Consider the following 20167-nt stretch of genomic DNA (forward strand, 5'->3'; position numbering starts at 1 on the left):
TTTGGCAGTAGGATTTGTTATGTGGAAAGCCATGAGTGGGAAGTTTTGAAAGGAAAGTAAAGGGAAATAAGAAAGGTGTTATCGTTCACTCAGTTCCTACTGTGTACTACATTTTCTGTGTATTATCTCATTTAATCCTCATGAAAGCCATAGAAGGAGAATATTAACATTTAATTTTTACATATGAGGAAAAACTGAGGGTTGCAGTTTAAATTATTCCCACAAACTGATTTGGTCAGTGAATGATAAAGTTGAGAATGAATCCAGAAATGCCACATTAAAGAAAATTACATGTAAACACACAAATGGTCAGAAATAAACAGATACCTTATGATCGCTCTTATATGTGGAAGCTAAAAATAAAACAAAAACAAAAACCTCCCAAGCCCTAGGCTTATAGAGGGAGGGAGGTAATAAGGGTAGGAGTCAGGTAGAATGGCAAAATGGGTGAAGGGAGTCAAAAGGTACCGACTTCCAGTTATAAAACAAGTAAGTCGTAGAGATGTGATGCACAGCATAGCAACTGTAGTTAGTAATACTTCATTGCATATTTAAAGTTTGCTAAGAGAGTGAATCTTAAAAGTTGTCATAGTGAAAAATTCTGTAACTGTGTATAATGGCATGTATTAACTAGACTTTATTTTGGTGATCTTTTTGTAGTATATACAAATACTGAATCATTATGTTGTACACCTGCAACTAATATAATATGTGTCAGCTATACCTCAATTAAAAAAACATTAAACTCTACATTACAAAGAATAAACCTTAATATATGTAAACAACAAAATAAAGGAACTGACCTCAGTTAAAAAAACCAAAAACACACAAATGGAACATTTTAACCAGTACTTAGCTGGAACATTGAATATAATATGTATTATAAATCATCATAATTTGTCTTTTTACAAAGACAAATGTGTCTGTGATATAGGCCTTCCCAGATAAGTCCACATTAATGTTTGTTTCTCTGCTCATAAATTCATGTGTGCAATAACTTTAGTAATCAAGGAAGCAGTAAACATTTGTTAAGTCCCTGTTTTATTTCAGGCACTGTGATATCAGTATTGAAATACTTTAGTTCTTTACTTCATGAAGTTTATACCCTAGCTTGGGAAAATGGAGAATAAGTTAAATAAATATAATAGATTGTAGTAGATTGTGTTAGTTCTGATAATAAAAGTATATGGTATGATATTTTGGTGGTATAATAAGTTTGTATGTGCAAATATGTAATTCTCTATTTCTAGAACTGACTTTTTGACTCTCTAGCTCAGAGAACCAGGGAAGGTACTTAGATGATGTTTGCAATGTGAGGGTGGGATGTTTTTGTTTGTCACAGTGACTGGGGTTGCTACTGGTGTTTAGTAATCTGGGACCTGGGCTGCTAAACAGTGAGGAATTGGCTGCCCCAAATGCCAAGAATGCCCTTGTTGAACACTGACTAACCTGATTCATGGCAAACATGCCAAAAATGCCAAGAATGCCCTTGTTGAACACTGACTAACCTGATTCATGGCAAACAACTTGATCTTGGCCTTGTCAGGCAACTTTAGTATTGTCCAGTAATTTTAAATCCAAGATTATTAACCTGTTCTCAGTTGGTTCCAGTATCTTAGATTCTGCCTATCTATTCCATGGTACTAATTCTTATAACCCGAGGAGCTACTACATGATAGTTTTTGTCTTTTTGAGAATGAGAGCCAGCATTTCTGGGTCAGTCTTCTATTTCATGTTGTGGTATACCATCTGTGTCAGTCAAAGACACTGTCCTGTGGTGGTCTTGTGGTGTATGTTACATTTGATCCCAGGTAGTTCTCTGGCTTGGGTGCATCCCTTTGCCTGACTACCATTTTCTTGCCATTGTAGGTAGTTTCTTGGTAAGTCGTCCACTTTTCTAACTAACTTTGGTGCTCTGGTTTCCTTGGAGACATAAAAGATCCCCCTCCACACTACTGTTAGGCTCATCATATACTGGGAAGGATAGGTAGTCTTAGGTCCTTCTGTTCAGCTGCATAATGCTGCCCCCCTAGCTTGCTTTTACAAAAGGATATCTTTTTTTTTTTTTTCTTCCATTCTTACGTGAGGATTTTTTTTTTTTTTAAACCAAAATCAAGTCCTTTACTTTACTTCGGAAAGTTCCCAACTATATTAGTTTACTAGGACTGTCACAATAAAGTAGCACTAGGGGTACCTGGGTGGCTTGGTCAGTTGGGCCTCCAGCTCTTGATTTCGGCTCAGGTCATGATCTCAGGCTGGTGAAATCGACCCCTGGGTTGGTCTCCAGGCCAGTAGAGTCTGCTTGTCCCTGTCCCTCTGCTCCTCCCCCAACTCATACTTACTCTCTCACTCTCTCAAATAAATAAATAAAATCTTTAAAGTATCACCAACTGTGGCTTAACCAATGGAAATTTATTGTGTCACAGTGCCAGAGGTTAGAAGTCTGAGACTGAGGTGGTAATAGTGTTCGTTCCTTCTGAGGATTGTGAGGGGAGGGTCTATTCCATGTCTTTCTCCTTGGCTTGTAGATGGCCCTCTTTGTGTTCACATCCTATTCTCCGCATATTGTGTCCATATTTCCGCTTTTATAAGGTCACCATTTATATTGGATTAGGAACTCACCTTAATGACCTCATTTTAATTTGATTACCTCTGTAAAGACCCTATTTCCAAATGAGTCACATTCTGAAGTATTGAGGGTTAAGACTTCAATATATGTATTTGGGGGAGATTTAACCTGTAACACCCAACTAATCCTTTTAATTCTCTTTCCTCTTAGAATACAGAAAAGGCTCTACTCAAAATAAAATTTAAATATCCCAGTCCAACACCAAAAAAATAATGTAAAGTAAATAGAGAGAAGGGAGGGAAAAAGCCCTATTTCTGTCCAATTCTTATCCTCCAACTTGATTATTTTTGCTTTTTCATATGAGTAACTACATAGAGAATATTTCATTCTTTTTATAGGCTAACAGCATTCCATTTAATGGTTATACTGCAGTTTAATTAACCATTCCTCTACTGATGAACATTTTTGTTGTTTACAACTTTGGACTATTATGAACTGTACAGAGCAAATTCTTGTATACATCTCATTGCACATTTGATTTTTTTTTTTTTTTTTTGTATGATAAATCTTTCAAATTGCATGTGCCAAGGGCACTTATATGGCTCAGTCAGTTAAACATTTGACTCTTGACTTCGGATCAGGTTGTGATCTCGGGGACATTGGATTGAGCCCCACTTTGGGCTTTGTGCTGGGCGTGGAACCTGCTTGAGATTCTCTCTCTCCCCTTGCCCCTCGCCCTTCTAAAATGAAAATAAAAAATAAATAAATTTTTTAAAAATTGCATGTGCTAAGTCAAAGGGAGAGAACATTTAAAATTTTATAATCCACCAATTTATACTACCACTGGGGGGATATGAGAGAAAGTTCCTCTTTTTTTTTTTTTTTTTTAAAGATTTTATTTATTTATTTGACAGACAGAGATCACAAGTAGACAGAGAGGCAGGCAGAGAGAGAGAGGGGAGGAAGCAGGCTCCCTGCTAAGTAGAGAGCCCAATGCAGGGCTCGATCCCTAGACCATGGGATCATGACTGGATCTGAAGGCAGAGGCTTCAGCTCTGCCTGAGCCACCCAGGCACCCCAAAAGTTCCTTTTCTCTATACCCTCACCACCATTGGATAATACCAGTTTCTTAAAAATCTTTGTACAATAGAAAAAGAGTATCTCATTCTTCTAATTTTTATTTTGTCACAAGTGATACTTAGTATATCTTTAGTTAGTCATTTTATTTATATTTCAGTAAATTTTTCTGTAAATTCACCTGTGTGAATTCTTCTTTAGAAGCATTTGTAGCATTGTATTTTTCTTATTAGTTCATTGAAGCTTTTTATATGTTATGGATCTTAGCCCTTTTTTCATTATATATAACTCAAATATTTTATCTAGTCTATTTTATTCTTTTTTGATGTTACTATAAATGGAATTTTGTAATTTCCTTTTCAGATTGTTCATTTTTAAAAGACTTTATTTATTTATTTGACACAGAGAGAATGAGATTACAAGTAGGCAGAGCAGCAGGCAGAGAGAGAGGGGGAAGGAGGCTCCCTGCTGAGCAGAGAGCCCGATGTGGGGCTCAATCCCAGGACCCTGAGATCGTGACCTGAGCCAAAGGCAGAGGCTTTAACCCACAGAGCCACCCAGGCACCCCTGCCATCTTTTTTTAAAGTAGAAGTATAGTTAATATACAGAGTTATATTTTCATCTATACACCATAATGATTGAACAAGTCTATACCTAACTCTTAAAGACCATATTCCCTATGCTCTACTTTTTAATTCTGTGACTTATTTTATAACTAAAAGTTTGTACCTCATAATCCTCTTTATTTAACCCAGCCCCCCACTCACCTCCCCTCTGATAATCACCAGTTCTCTGTATTTGTCTTTCTTTTTGTTTGTCTCTTTCTTTGTTCATTTGTTTTGTTTCTTAGATTCCATACATGAATGAAATCATATGGTATTTGTCTTGTCTGGCCTCATCTTATTCAATGCCTCTCTTAACCTAAGGGCCTCTAGCCACATTAACTATTTTTAGTTTCTTAATGGAGACATGATCTCTTCCCCTAATGGGACCTGTGCACTCACTGTTTCCTCTGCTTATTATTATCTCTCTCCTGTTACCATTTTACGCATAAAAAACTATTATTTCAGATTTTATCTCTCTCATTTCCTAAATAAAACCTTCCTTGACTCTGCCAGTCGAGGTAAGGCCTAGATTACATCTTATTTTATCATGTATTTCTTTTTGAAGCAAGTAATTTTATATTCACTTGTGTGATTATTTAATTTCAGATTATAACCTCTGTAGACTAAAATGACTATGAATTTCATGCAGGCAAAGGTCATACCTATTTTATTCACTGCTACATCCAGTAGGGTAGCCTGCTGTGCAGCACATAGTTGGACAGACATTTGTAGCATGGATGAGTGAGTGATAGCTTCTTCGTTTTATGTCTTGAGTAGAAAGGTTATTGAAAGATTTCAGGATTCATATGATTAGATTCACTGTTTAGAAAGTTCTGTCATTTATTGTGTGAAAGATGAGTTAGAAAGGCATATCTAAAAATTAGGAAGACAGATAATTGATTATGATTATCTTCTTAGCCTCGAATAATATAACCCTAAATAAAGGCAGTGGCGTTATTGATGGGGGAGAGGAGATGATATTTTGGAAGAACCATTTAAGAGTGAGAACCAGCAGGACTTAGCCACTGACTAAGTCATGGGAGGGAGAAGGAAAAGTGAAGTCTCAAACTAAAATGAAAGGCCATGTATGAATTAGTATGAGGCAGTATTACATAACAGTTAAGAACAGGGTCTTTGGAGACTTCTGTAACCTACTAGCTGTACAGCTGAAAGATTTTACTTAACATTTGTTTATTTAACTCTCTTAATTGTAAATGAGTACCTTCATCGAGGTTAAATGAGATAGTAGGTGTAAAAAGCTTGTATTCATATACTTCACTGTGAACTTGAACAAGTCTTTTAACCATCCAAATTCAGTTTCTTTTGATAGAAAAAGGATAATCTATTTCCTGTTCCTCCTACATTGTAGAGTTACTTTGAGAATATAAAGCCTCTGAAAACTGTAAATTGGTGATCATGGTAGCTAGATAGGTTAATTGTACCTAGTAGGAAAGGAGATGATCTCTCTTTGTCTTTAATATGACCTCATCTCTTGATTCATCTTTGTCAGATAGATACTTCTGGACCCTAAAGACTGGATTAGTAGAATTTACCATACTGGCAACAGCCTTCCACCTGTATGGGGCTCTCTGTGATAAGTGACTAATGACTTCTCAAGAAAATAAATCTTAAGAGGGAGCTAAGGAGATTCAATTACTTCCTGATGTGGAAGGGAGAAGAAAGTAAGATTATCAGGAACCAACCCTGGAAAGTAAAAATAAGGTGCTAGAAATTGGCCTGGTGAATTTTTGGTTGCGTGCTTTGATTTTCTGTAGCTACGCCTGTGCTTATTTTAGGATTGAATTATATACTTTGATCTTTCCTGGCTTTCATACCAAACCAGTAAAAATGATGATTATGGTTATTATTCCACACATAAGATGAGTAAAAACCGGAAGCTAAAACCTGGAATTCTCAGTGCTTGCTTATTTTACCCTGCTATCTTGGCTTTCCAAACAGATGTAACTATCTTTAAATGCCCATGTTATGTGACGTGTGTATAGGAATTTTGCCTAAGGATAGCTCATTTCCCCCCCCCCGCTATGTATTTCTTATGTGATCTTGGCTAAGTTTTTATTTTCAGCCGACACTTTGACTTTCCTTACTGCTGATAGACTTGTCATCTTGCTCTTGCTTTTGAATTGGATCTTGTGCCCAGCTTCCTCAATTGCGTTTTCCTTTGAAGTTTTCAGTGTTGTAGTAATATGGTTTCCTGTCAGTCAGTGTTGGTCAGTATAAGTTTGTTCCCTTCGTATCGTGATTCTAAATAAATTTAGTATGTTCTTTTTCCTACAGGTTTTCTGTGCTTCCTGCTGTAGCCTGAAATGTAAACTGTTATACATGGATAGAAAGGAAGCTAGAGTATGTGTAATCTGCCATTCAGTGCTAATGAATGGTAAGTATTAAAACAGTTTGGATTCACAATTATGGAGACAAAACAAGAGAATTCCTATGAAAGGACTACTGTTTTTTCCTGCCTTTCTCTATAAGTTACTCACCTTCTCAAAAGGCACAACGTTAACTGAAAATAGATTTCCATGTTTTGAAAGTATTGTAGTATTTCAGAATTCCTGTGCCTAAACTCAATGAATGAAAGCTAACATCAGGTAAGTTTTGCAGGAAGAATGGAGTTTCTTATGGAAATCTGGTGCTGTGTAGCTTTAATGTTCCTACAAAATGACTGAAGTGGGATGGGCGTGGGAGGCTATTGACTACTCAGATGATGAAATATTAAAATTGGGCCTAGGTTTTCCTTTCAAGGGAAGCCATCTCTAGGGAATAACTTGATAAAATATAGTCTTAGTAACACCTTGTTTTGTTTATCTTGTTAAAAATAAATATTTTAGCATCTAAGATCAAATAGAGAAGTCCATTTTTCTATCAGTTATCACCTTAATACTACTTAGATTTGTTAGAAGGATATTTGTTTTGAATTTAGTTATGTGTAAAAGAGCATGGCCAGGAGAAGGTAAATATAGCTTGTCCCGTGTTCATCCTTTGTGGGACTAGAAATGAATCCAAGGGAATTTTAGTTAAAAGTTTTAAAGCAGTATTTTGTAAAGAGATGCAACAAAATTGATCAGGCTGTAGTATTTCCTCTTTGAGTACATCTTTGCACAGTTGCCAGAATTACTAATAAAATGTTCAACTTGGATACCACCGCTGCCTGTGCCAGGTTCGGGTGCATTCTGGAGGCCAGAACCTATCTGCTTAAGACCCCTCCTGCTCTGTCTGTCTGCATTGCTTCTAGTGATGTTTTCCTGTTGCTGGCTTATTAACCTACTGCATGTCAGTTAATCTGATCTGTTCTGATCTCCTCTGATCCATCCAATTTCCTCCCATTTCTGAATTCTTAAAATTTTGATCAAATATTAATTCATTCTCTCTACTCTTAAGGGTCAATTTTTAGATGGTAGTTATTTCACTTATTTGCTCAATTGATGATTTTTATTCCTGCTTTCATTTTCGGACATATATCCACAGAAAAGAGCATGATACCTAATTACAGTACCCAGTACCTCTTTTATTTGATGAGGTCTTTCAAGTTGATAGCTTCTTTTTTTTTTTTTTTTTAAACTTGGCATAGCTAAAGATGAAGGAAATGGCAGAGGATTCATATGGAATACTTATTTTTATTAAGCCAAGGATCCCTTTACCAGGGGATCCTAAAGTAATCTACTTTTTCTGGTTTTTCCAGTGTCTTTCCTCTCGCATGGCTTAGTGAAGTCTTTTTCTGAATATTTAATTTGATGCTTTTCAGTGTTCCCTATCCCTTTTTCCCTTTCACCTTTTCTCTTCCTCCCCTCTTTCTGCCAGTGCTTTTAAAGGAACATAGCTGTTGTTTTTAGCCTTGTCCTGAAGTTTGGAGGCAATAAATGTTCATAATCTTATGGATCATTCTTTGATGTTGAATGAGTGTTTTTAAAGGATGCTTAAAAAAATTGGGTGGTTTCCATTCCTGGGCATGTGGTATTACCTGAACCTAGAAGATGAAATTTGATATCTTTCATTTCTGTAGCATCTTTCATCCTATTTACTTTAAAAACAGTAGTTGATACATCAATATTTAAAATATTAGTTAGTAAAATAATAGAGTATACAGAATCTTAATGCATTTGTGATCATTCATATTGGTTGATGGCACTTATATGACATTGGCACATTTTCATGTTCAAATGTGTCCTCTGCTTTTGAGACACCAAAGATGTGAAATGGTTGTTTTTGCTGGATACTTTTACGTGAAGTAATGATTACACGAAATCAGAATTCACAAACATATTGAGATGTGTTCTCTTGAGCTTTAGGCTTCCAAATTTTTCAGCTGAGATTTTACCTCAGCTAACAGCCTTGACGTCTATAAATGAAACAAATATCATATAATGGAATTATGCTATTTTAGGCCCCGATTTTGATTTTTGATAGAACTTTATAAAATGCATCAAATATTAAACCTGCCCCCCATGTCTAAATGCTACCCCAGTTGCAAATCCTTAGTAAGTTTGATGTTTCACTCCTTCTTAAGGGAATGTATGGTCTCTTAAAGGAGCCAGGAGCCTAGTCATTAACCTCAGACTGATGTGCTTTCAGTCTGTATGAGAAGTATCTCCTAATTCATATTTGTTGCTTCCAAATAGTTTACTAACTAAATGGTCTCCTTTATTGAATAAAATCACCTATCACCTTAATACTTTCACTAGCTGGAAGAGAGACATACTATGAATGTTAATGAGGAGGAGCTACATTATTTATCCAATATTGTGGAGGTCTTGGTGTCCATATTTTGCAATCCATTCACATTGATTGTCTGTATTTGCTTTAGCTCAAGCCTGGGAGAACATGATGAGTGCCTCAAGCCAGAGCCCTAACCCTAACAATCCTGCTGAATACTGTTCTACTATCCCTCCCTTGCAGCAAGCTCAGGCCTCAGGAGCCCTGAGCTCTCCACCTCCCACTGTGATGGTACCTGTGGGAGTTTTAAAGCACCCTGGAGCAGAAGGTAGGGGATCATGTGCTCTTCTCTCTCTTTTTCCTCACCAAGTTCCTCTGAAAAGGTGCTGATGTGATTTTACAGCACAAGTCTTTGAAAACACTATAGATTAAGTCCCTCTGGGTGGTTATTAAAGTGGAAGGAACAAGGTGAGAAATGTGTCAAGATTATTTCTGGGCAAGTAAATACTGTGTTGCCTGATATTTTGGAGGCACCTCTAAAAATATGCTAATACCCTTTCCAGCTTAAAAATGTAGTGATTACACTGCTTATACTTGAAAAAAGATACAGAATTTGAGGTTGATTTGTAAAATCCTAGCCTCATGTCTACCTTACTGTTCTTTGTAGGAGTTTATGAAAATGAAGAGTTCTTTCTTTGGACCAGCTGGTTCTAGTATTGCTTTTTGGAAACATTGCCATTTTCTCTTTTCATTTTTTTTAAATATATTTTTTAAAGATTTTATTTATTTATTTGACAGAGAGAGAGAGAGAGAGAGAGAGATCACAAGTAGGCAGAGAGGCAGGCAGAGAGAAGGGGGAAGCAGGCTCCCTGCTGAGCAGAGAGCCCGATGTGGGGCTCAATCCCATGAACCTGAGATCATGACCTGAGCCGAAGGCAGAGGCTTAACCCACTGAGCCACCCAGGTGCCCCTCTTTTCATTTTTAATCTATCCATTTGAAAATATCATTAGGTACTTAGACCTTTATAAAATCCAGAAATTTAATTCTGATTATATCACATGATAAGTAGGACATTATAGGCTCAACTTATTTTAGTTTATTATATCTTTAGAATTATGATATTGTCAGATGAACAGTACGTTGTAAGTTCGGGAGATTGTCAGTAGTAAAAACCGGTTATATATTTCCTTAAAATAATCTTGTCAGGAAGTTTCCCTTGATAATTAAAATCAATCTTCTTTCATTAATTTTATGTCTTTCTGTCTAGTAATATTCCCTTCCCCTTGCCAAATAGCCCTCCTCCCCTTTTGAAGATCAAAGACTTCTACTGATATTGTCATATTCTTCCCCATTTTCCCATCTTTTCAGATCATCCCTTAGTCATATTCCTTGTATTTTTATGAGTTCAGGCTTTCTTTCTTAAAATCTTTATTCTCTTTACTTCATTTGTCATTTTTGTTGTTCTTCCCTAGTCTGTCTTTGTTTTGGCTGTTTGGGATTGATTTTCGGGACAGGATTTAAAGAGATCATTTCATCAGACCTAGTTTTCCAGCTTTTCCCCTACTGCAGACTACTTTTGCACTACCAGATCAGTCTTTCATCTTCAGTTACACGTCAGCCAAAGATCTGGTCTGTTTGCTTCCCAATTCTCTTATATATCTGTGCCAACTCTTCCTTTATTAGTAAATAATTCTTCAACATTCTTCAGGGCATCTTTTGCCCTTTAAAAATACGGTATCACTTTTCCAGATATTTAATTCCTGTGGAAACGTCATACTTTTAGGAGATGTGCTTGTCTATTGCTAGATATTTTTTCCCTGCTATTAATTTATTTCTTAGGCACCTAAACCACCTTTCTTAGTTTCTCTGTCAATGATATGGAGCAGGGTATGTGATATAATCATAAGTGTATTTAATATTTTAAAGTAAAGTGTTTTAAATAAAGATTTAACTTGAAGTTACAGAAGTAAAAAATATATTTAAACTCGTATTTTATTTATAACCACTTTTATACACAGTTACAGTTCTTGTATTTATAATGATAAGATGCTAAATAGTCATTTCTTTGTACTTCTGAAATTGGTGACCTTCTCTTCTTTGATGTTAGAAACCCTACCAATATCACGTTGATGCCTGTTTTATTTTTCTGGCTCCTCAAGTGGCTCAGCCCAGAGAGCAGAGGCGAGTTTGGTTTGCTGATGGGATCTTGCCTAATGGAGAAGTTGCTGATGCAGCCAAATTAACAGTGAATGGAACTTCCTCTGCAGGAACCTTGGCTGTGTCACATGACCCAGTAAAGCCAGTAACTACCAGTCCTCTACCAACAGAGGTAAGAAAACAAAAACAGTAACTAAAAGTGAGTACTTAGTTTATTCAGCATTAGGCTGTTTCTGCCCAAGTTGAGTGACCTTTCTGTGGAACCCTGTAAGTTTCAGATACAGTTTAGTGCGTGCGTGCGTGCGTGCGTGCGTGTGTATGTGTCTAAGGGTAAAGTAAATTTGGTAAAATCTGTTCTTGTTTCTCTGTATTTGGAGGTTTTTTTCAGGAAAAAGATTCTTATGAAGGTTGTTCGCAGTGAGCTCAGGCTAGTGCTGTTGTTAGAAGTCATGCATTTGGAATCCTGCCCCCTTTGTATATTGGTTTTCAAACTGTTCCCCAGATTCTGTGGTGGCTTTGTGGGAGTGCCATGGTGAGGAAGGGCCAGGCCACATAAAAGAGGCTGAAGAGTCCCTCTATTCTTTTCTCTTAAACTGAGCAGCTCTCTGCTGTCTTCTGTTCTACCTTTTGGTTTCTTTCTTTCTTTCTTTCTTTGAGAGAGAGACAGCAAGAGAGAGCATGGGCAGAGGGGATAGGGAGAAGTAGGCTCTCTGTTGAGCTGGGAACACGACGTGGGGCTTGATTCCAGGACCCAGGGATCATGACCTGAGCAGAAGGCAGACGCTTAACTGACTGAGCCACCCAGCTACCCCTACTTTTTGGTTTCTATGTAAGATTTTTAAAGATTTTCTTTTTAGGGGTGCCTGGGTGGCTCAGTGGGTTGGGCATCTGCCTTCGGCTGGGGTTGTGGTCCTGAGGCCTGGGATCAAGCCCCACATCAGGCTTCCCATGCTCTGTGGGGGCCTGGTTCTCCTCTTTCTCTGCTTGCCACTCCCCCTGCTTGTGCACTCTCTCTCTCTCTCTCTCTCATCAAATAAAAGCAAAAAAAGTCTTAAAAAAAAAAAGATTTTATTTTTGAGTAATCTCTATACCTAACGTGGGGCTCAAACTTACAACCCTGAGATCAAGAGTTGCACACTCTACCAAATGAGCCAGCCAGGTGCCCCTGATAGGGTTTTAGACTATAAATTTTGTTTCAATGCAAGAGGAAGTTTTAGTGAATGAATGTTACAAGGAAACAAGGTTTGGGGTGCCTGGGTGGCTCAGTCGTTAAGTGTCTGTCTTAGGCTCGGATCATGATACCAGGGTTCTGGGATCAAGTCCCACATTGGGCTCCCTGCTCAGTGGGAAGCCTGCTTCTCCCTCTCCCATGTCTCCTCCTTGTGTTCCCTCTCTCACTATCTCTCTCTCTGTCAAATAAAATTGTTAGGAAAGAAAAGAGAAAAGAAACGAAACAAAGTTCAGCCCAGTTTGTAAAACTAAAACCAAGTTAGTTATTTTACTTCTGTCTCTTGCATTGTTTAACACTCTGTTTTAATACTTATCTGGTAAAATGTGGAAAAACAGATTTTATAAGGCCAGACTAGAGTATATTTTTCTCATCTTTAGGACCCCGTAGAGTGCATGGCACTTAATAGGAGCTCACTGAATGAAATAAATTCCTTTCCACAGATGATGTATTAGTAGAGGCCAGATGACCACTTTCTGTGATACTAAAAGATGGATTTATGCATCATTAAAGAGTAAGAATAGATTACTGTATTTCCTGTACCAGGCTTTCAAAGCAGGTAATCGTTTGTCAATAAAATTTTCCAAATCTCCTCTTACATGATGATGTATTGAGAATACTGCAAAATTCTTAGCAAGAACATTGCAAAAAAAAAAAAAAAATTTTTTTTTTTAAAGATTTTATTTATTTATTTTTATTTGACAGAGACAGCGAGAGTGGGAATACAAGCAGGGGGAGTAGGAGAGGGAGAAGCAGACTCTCTGATGAGCAGAGAGCCCAATGCAGGCCCTGATCCCAGGACCCCAAGATCATGACCTGAGCTGAAGGCAGATGCTTAACAACTGAGCCACCGAGGCACCCCAAGAACATTGTAAAATTTTTAGCAAAACCCCCCTAAAAACTGATAGAGTCCTAAATTATATTTAGACAAAAATATAGTAAGACATGGACATATTTTTTTAAGAATAGTTTTAATCTTTATTCAGGTATAAAATCTAGATAGTGAAGTGCTTAAGGAATATTAATCTTTAGGAAGCAACTTGATGAACTTATAGACACACCCATGCAGCCACCACTGGATTCAGCCAATGTGAAAATATAGACCATTTCCATCACTCTAGAAGGTTCCCTCATGCCCTTTTCTGTCAATACCTGTGTGTTTTTCCCCCAAGGCTATCATTATTTTGATTTGTATCACCGTGGATTAGTTTTGACTGTTTTTAAATGTCTTTTTTTTTTTTTTTTAAGATTTCATTTATTTGACACAGAGAGCACAAGCAGGGGGAATGGCAGGCAGAGGGAGAGGGAGAAGTAGGCTCCCCACTGAGCAGGGTGCCTGAAGTGGGACTCAACCCCAGGACCATGACCTGAGCCAAAGGCAAACACTTAACTGATTGAGCCTCCCAGGCGCCTCTGTTCTTAAATTTCATATAAATGGGAATATATAGTATATAATATGTTGTGTCTAGCTTCTTAAACTAATGATTATGGGATTTATTCATGTTGTGTGCATCAAAAGCTAGTTTTTTATTTGTTGTTTGTTTGCTTGTTTTTTTTATTGCTGAGTAGTGTTCCATTATATGGATATGACAATTTATCTGTGTTCCTGTTAATGGACATTTGGATGGTTTCCAGTCTTTGGCTCTTATGAGTAAAGCTGCTATAAATATTTTTAAACATGTTAAAAACAGTTTTTAAACACTTCTAAAGGCTTTTCTTTTTGCTTAGTTGTATAGAATATAGTGAGGAGAGCATTATTTTAGTAGATCTTTGAGCATATTCTATTAAGTCGTTAGAAGTCAAGCTCTCTGTCTTTGCAGATGAGATGATACTTTATGTGAAAAACCCCAAAGACTCCACCCCCAAACTACTAGAACTCATACAGCAATTCGGTAATGTGGCAGGATACAAGATCAATGTACAGAAATCAATTGCTTTCTTATACACTAACAATGAAAATATAGAAAGAGAAATTAGAGAATCAGTTTCATTTACTACAACACCAAGAACCATAAGATACCTGGGAATAAACCTAACCAAAGAGGTAAAGGATCTGTACTCGAGGAACCACAGAACACTCATGAAAGAAATTAAAGAAGACACAAAAAGGTGGAAGAGCATTCCATGCTCATGGATTGAAAGAATTAACTCCACCCCAAATGTGTGTTTCAACATTATACTTTATAGTGTAGTTAATGTGATCTTCATATTAATGCAAAGAAAAATAAACTTGAAGTTTTATTTCATTGCATAGTAAATAAAAACAATGACTTATTTTAATCTGTATTTTTTTAAAGATTCATTTATTTACTAGAGAGAGAAGGAGAGGGCAAGCAGGGGAGGGGCAAAGAGAGAGGAAGAGAAATCCTCCAGTAGTCTCCCTGCTGAGCGTGGAGCCCAACATGGGGCCTGGACCCAGGACCTTGAGATCACAACCGCAGCTGAAATCAAGAGTTGAGCACTTAACCGATTGAGCCACCCAGGCACTCCTTTAATCTCTGTATTTTATCAGTTAATTTTAACCCCTTTTTTTATTGTGGTAAAATATATGCAACATCGGATTTGCATTTTAATCATTTTTAAGTGTACAAACCAGTGGTATTAAGTCCATTCATATTGCTGTACAAGCATCACCACTATTCTCAAAGTTATTTTTAATTAATTAATTAATTTGTTTTTAGAAAGTGGAGGGGAGGAGGGAAAGAGGGAGAGGGAGAGAGAGAATCTTAAGCAGACTCCATGCCCAGCATGGAGCCTGACAAGGGGCCTGATCTCACACCCCTGAGATCATGACCTGAGCAGAACGAAACCAGGAGTTAGGTGCGCTTAACTGACTGAATCACTCAGCAGTCTCTTGAAGTTATTTTTAAAAAAGCAGTGTAAGTGACGCCTAGGTGGCTTGAAGTTATTTTTTAAAAAGCAGTGTAAGGGACGCCTAGATGGCTCAGTTGGTTAAGTGTCGTCTGCTTTTGGCTCAGGTAATGATCTCAGAATCCTGGGATTGAGTCCCGTATATGCTCCCCTGAGCCTGCCACTCCTTCTCCTTGTGCTCTCTTGCTCTCTCTCTCTCTCTGACAAATAAATAAAAATTTAAAAATAATAAAATAAAAAATAAAAAGCAATGTAAATGAGAATTTAAGTGGACCCAAATGTATTAAAGTTTCAGAAACTGAGATAACATTGAAACTTTGTTTCTGTTGCCACTAAAGTTTTTAAAAATATCTTCTTTTATGGCAGAGGAAACCCAGGTAGAGAAAGCTTTAACCCAGGTTACAAGGCCTCTTCCGTCATTATTATGATTTGGTGATATCAAAAAGAGAAACTCTATAGTTGCAAATATGTTCATAGTATAAACCCAGGCTTTTGGGAAACCACAGGTTAATGAGAAACTTATGCTGTTTTTCAAAAAGGATGAATTTCAAATTTTCACTTAAATTCACATTTATATTCTCAACAATATCCTGCTAAAGTCTAGACCTCTCTGTAAAGCTCACTTTGCTGATTTGCTTTTCCTAGACGGATATTTCTTTGTTCTCTGGGAGCATAACTCAGGTTGGAAGTCCTGTTGGCAGTGCAATGAACCTAATTCCTGAAGATGGCCTTCCTCCCATTCTCATCTCCACGGGTGTGAAAGGAGGTATGCGGACTTACATATTAAACAGGGATAGTAATTGCGGGAAGCTAGATGTTGTCTTCTAATTAAGGGAAGGAGAGAGAATTTGAGTGATAACCACTTTTTTCTTCTCCAACAGGGAAAACAACTACTCAGTGCCATGAAAATAATTGTTGCTGTTACTGGTAGTTTTAGAGTAGATATTTATGTTTTTATAGTATAAGGTCATTTCATTTGTTGGAAGGATTTATTATTTTTAATTATAAAATAAATGTAGTTCATTGGCACTTTTTTCTTTGTATTTTGAAACACATGAGACTCTGAAGAGTTGCTTATAATTCTAGGATTTGGCCCACCTGATAGAACAGTCAGGACATTATCTAACTTTTTGTTTTGCAGTATATTATACATTCAGAATTATACATATGATAAATGGAGAGCACTGAACATAAATAGCAATTTTATTGTTAAAAAATATTTTTACTGAGTTCTGGTAAGAAGTAAAATGACTTTCCATTCAAAAGAATGCTTATCTCTATGTGAAAGTTTATTGCTGATACATGCAGATCAGCATCTAGTTAGTACATTTTTAGGAGGTGGTTTATCAATCATCTTTCCACAATTTTTTTTTAAAGATTTTTTAAAAAAATTTATTTATTTGACAGAGAGAGATCACAAGTAGACAGAGAGGCAGGCAGAGAGAGAGAGGGAAGCAGGCTCCCTGCTGAGCAGAGAGCCTGATGCGGGACTCGATCCCAGGACCCTGAGATCATGACCAGAGCCGAAGGCAGCAGCTTAACCCACTGAGCCACCCAGGCGCCCATCTTTCCACAATTTTATCCTAGTCTTTTACCAGGTCACCTTGCCTTCAGTCTTTCTCTCCTTTATTTTATTTATTTATTTTTTTTTAAGATTTTATTTATTTATTTGACAGAGAGATCACAAGCAGGCAGAGAGAGAGGAGGAAGCAGGCTCCCCTAGAGAGCAGAGAGCCCGATGCGCGGCTCGATCCCAGGACTCTGAGATCATGACCTGAGCCGAAGGCAGCGGCTTAACCCACTGAGCCACCCAGGCGCCCCTCTCTCCTTTATTTTATCTTCCATGTTGTTGCCAATTATCTTTTTATATTACATAGATATTGTCATATAGTGCTCTGGCTTAGAAACATTCAGTGGATTCCCAATGCCTTCAGTATAAATTAATTATTTTAGCATACAATGTTTCTTACAACTTTATCTCAATTTATCTTTCTAACTTTATTTCCAGCCAATACCCCAGTACTTTATGCACATTACAGATCATTTACTGTTTTCTGAATATTCACTTTCCACACTTCCATGTTTTTTCTTACGCTGTGGAATAGTTGGGAGAGAATGGGCTACAAAACTAGACAAACCTGGGTTTTAATCCTCGTACCTTTACTTTCTAGCTGTGACCCAGTGAGCAGTTCATTTATCCTCCCTGAATCTTTTTCCTAATCTTACTTAGGTAATTATACCTACTTAAAAGTTATTGTGAGTATTAAATCAGATTTCATACCTGGAAGTATATAGCGAGAACATTGACTGGTGTAAAGTAGACATGTAATTAATACTTTCCTTATCTTCCTTTCCTCTGCCTAGAATATGTTTGTATACTGTAGACTCCTTGAAGAACTCCTCAACTTTTCAAAATCCAGAGTAATGAAAAGCTCCTCTCTGAATCCTTACCAGTGCTGCTCTGTAGTAGTGTTTTACATCATCTCTGTTTGAAAAGAAATTAGTTTTTTTTTCTTTTAAGATTTTATTTATTTATTTTAAAGAGAGAAAGAGACCACGTGTGCATTAGCTGGGGGTGGAGTAGAGGAGGAAGGAGCAGGAGGAGGAAGATCTCGAGGAGACTCATGCTGAACATGGAGCCTGACATGGAGCTCAATCTCTCATCATGACCAGAGCAGAAATCGAGAGTTAGAGGCTTAACTGACTGAGCCACCCAGGTGCCCCTGAATAGAAATTCTTATACACCCTTACTATATTAACACCTTTCTTACTGTAATTTAGGTATTTTATAGGTCTGATTCATTTCACTTAAACCATGCATTTCTTCAGACTTAATTCATGCTCGTATCTTCTCCTACCATGATGCTGGGTCTGTTGTGGGGTCTCAGCAATGTTGGCTGAAAGTATCAGACTATAAAATCCAGCCATGTCCCAGATAGTTCACTATGAACTTTCATGTAAGTTAAGCATTCTTTTGATTGTATAATCCTTACTACTTTATTCAGACCCTCTAAAAACTCTTTTGTTAGTAAAGTTACTATTTAGGTTCAAATTTTGGTTGCTTTAATGAGTCTTAGATTTAACTTACAAGAAGTTAAATTGGCCTACTCTATTGTTTAAATAAGATTCCATTTTCATTAAATCTAATTATTAAAACATCTCCAAAAGAAACAACTATTTATACTTACTTAAATCATATTATTCCTGTCTCTTCAGAATTTTGCAGTTTTGTATTCCAGTGGGATAACTTCATACAAGTATTTTCTTCTTATATTTTCTCTTAAGTCACTTAGTATTTTTCTTTTCAATGAACATTTCCATTTATTGGTAAAATAGACATTTCCTCTTACATCCAAAAAATAGTTTTTTGGTTTCTGTTGGTTATTATCCACGATTTTGACTTCAAACTGGGAAAATTACCATCAGTCAAAATGGCATGACTGAATATCACATACTGTGCTTTCAGGGATTCGGTGGGAAAGGTTCTGTGCAGGGTCTCAAGTATTAACTTGTCCATGTTGGAATCTGTTGTGATTTACTGGTGATTTTGGTGATTGATATATGTGCTGAACTCTTGACTTAGAGGAAGTGTTTCACGAAGCCAGTCACTTATGATGGTTTTAGTTTATTTTAGTTTTAGTTTATTTTCTGGGCACTTTTTTTTTTTTTTTTAGTTTAGTTTTTTAATGGTAAAAAAATTCTCAACAGTACAAAAGAATATAGAGTAAAAAGTAGGATTCTCTTCTCCCTCAACCCCACAACACCCTTTTCATCTGGAGGTTAGGGTATTATCACTTTCTTGTAGATCATGGATAATTTTAAATGTTGGTCTTAGAACATGTAATATGTGAATTTCTTGTTGGAGTGAAATGAAATGAAATGATAGTTGGAGAATTTTTGTTAAAGGGCTATCTTTATTTTTCTTTTCCAAGTTTTTATTTAAATTCTAGTTAACATATGGTAAGATTGGTTTCTTACTTATGGTAAGTGTAGAATTTAGTGGTTCAGCGCTTAACGTACAACACCTAGTGCTTATCACAAGTGCCCTCCTTAATACCTCTCACCCATTCAGCCCATGCCCCTCCCCATCACCCTCAGTTTGTTCTCTGTATATAAAGTTAAGAGTCTCTTATGGTTTGCTTCCCTCTCTCTCTCTCTCTCTCTCTTTTATCCTTCCCCTGTGTTCATCTGTTTTGTTTCTTAAATATCACATGAGTGAAATCATATGGTATTTATCTTTCTCTGACTGACTTATTTCATTTAGCATAATACACTTAGCTCCATCCACATCCTTGCAAATGGCAAGATTTCTTTCCTTTTGATGCCTGATATTCCATTATATATATGCCACCTCTTCTTTATCCATTTATCAGTTGATGGACATTTGAGCTCTCTTCCTAGTTTGGCTGTTGTTGATAGCGCTGCTATAAGCAGCGGGGTGCATATGCTAAGGGGTGCTTTTAGACTATGGCATAAGTCAGCTTGTGGAGAAGTTCTGTATATAGGATAACCATGTTCTCATCCAAACTGGACAGGGTCACTTTTGAGAATGAAAGGGAAACTATTAGCATTACAGTGGGACAGCAGATATGTTCACCATATCTGTAAATCAAGTGCTTAACTCTTGTGAATAATCAGCCCATTCCTGCATCAGATTTCGTCTTGATTTGTCATTTTAACTAATCTTTTACATTGTTTTCTTCCCTTACAGATTATGCTGTGGAAGAGAAACCATCACAGATTTCAGTAATGCAGCAATTAGAGGATGGTGGTCCTGACCCACTTGTCTTTGTTTTAAATGCAAATTTGTTGTCAATGGTTAAAATTGTAAATTGTAAGTTAGAAATTTGTTTTTTAAAATTAAAATGAGATACTTTACTTACTCATAGATAATAAGTAAAGCTTTCAAATTCCTTATACACAAGTTGTTTTTATATGGGTGGAGCCACATCTTAACTGAAAACTGAGTACCAAAGAAATCGATTTGTATA

At 36.8% G+C, this 20167-nt stretch overlaps 1 protein-coding gene across 3 annotated transcripts in view; it reads left to right on the forward strand.

The window, feature by feature from the left end:
• LOC111143384 (zinc finger FYVE-type containing 9) overlaps window positions 1–20167 on the forward strand; it is a 200155-nt gene that overhangs the window by 107477 nt on the left and 72511 nt on the right. For all 3 annotated transcript variants that reach the window (XM_022497088.1, XM_022497089.1, XM_022497090.1), the window contains 5 exons: window positions 6547–6646; window positions 9071–9247; window positions 11080–11249; window positions 15822–15942; window positions 19888–20010. In XM_022497088.1, the coding sequence (XP_022352796.1) occupies window positions 6547–6646; window positions 9071–9247; window positions 11080–11249; window positions 15822–15942; window positions 19888–20010 (691 nt within the window). The remainder of the gene's footprint in view (window positions 1–6546; window positions 6647–9070; window positions 9248–11079; window positions 11250–15821; window positions 15943–19887; window positions 20011–20167) is intronic.

The sequence above is a fragment of the Enhydra lutris genome, unplaced genomic scaffold, assembly GCF_002288905.1.
Source record: "Enhydra lutris kenyoni isolate GAN:26980312 unplaced genomic scaffold, ASM228890v2 scaffoldscaffold9, whole genome shotgun sequence".
NCBI lineage: Eukaryota > Metazoa > Chordata > Mammalia > Carnivora > Mustelidae > Enhydra > Enhydra lutris.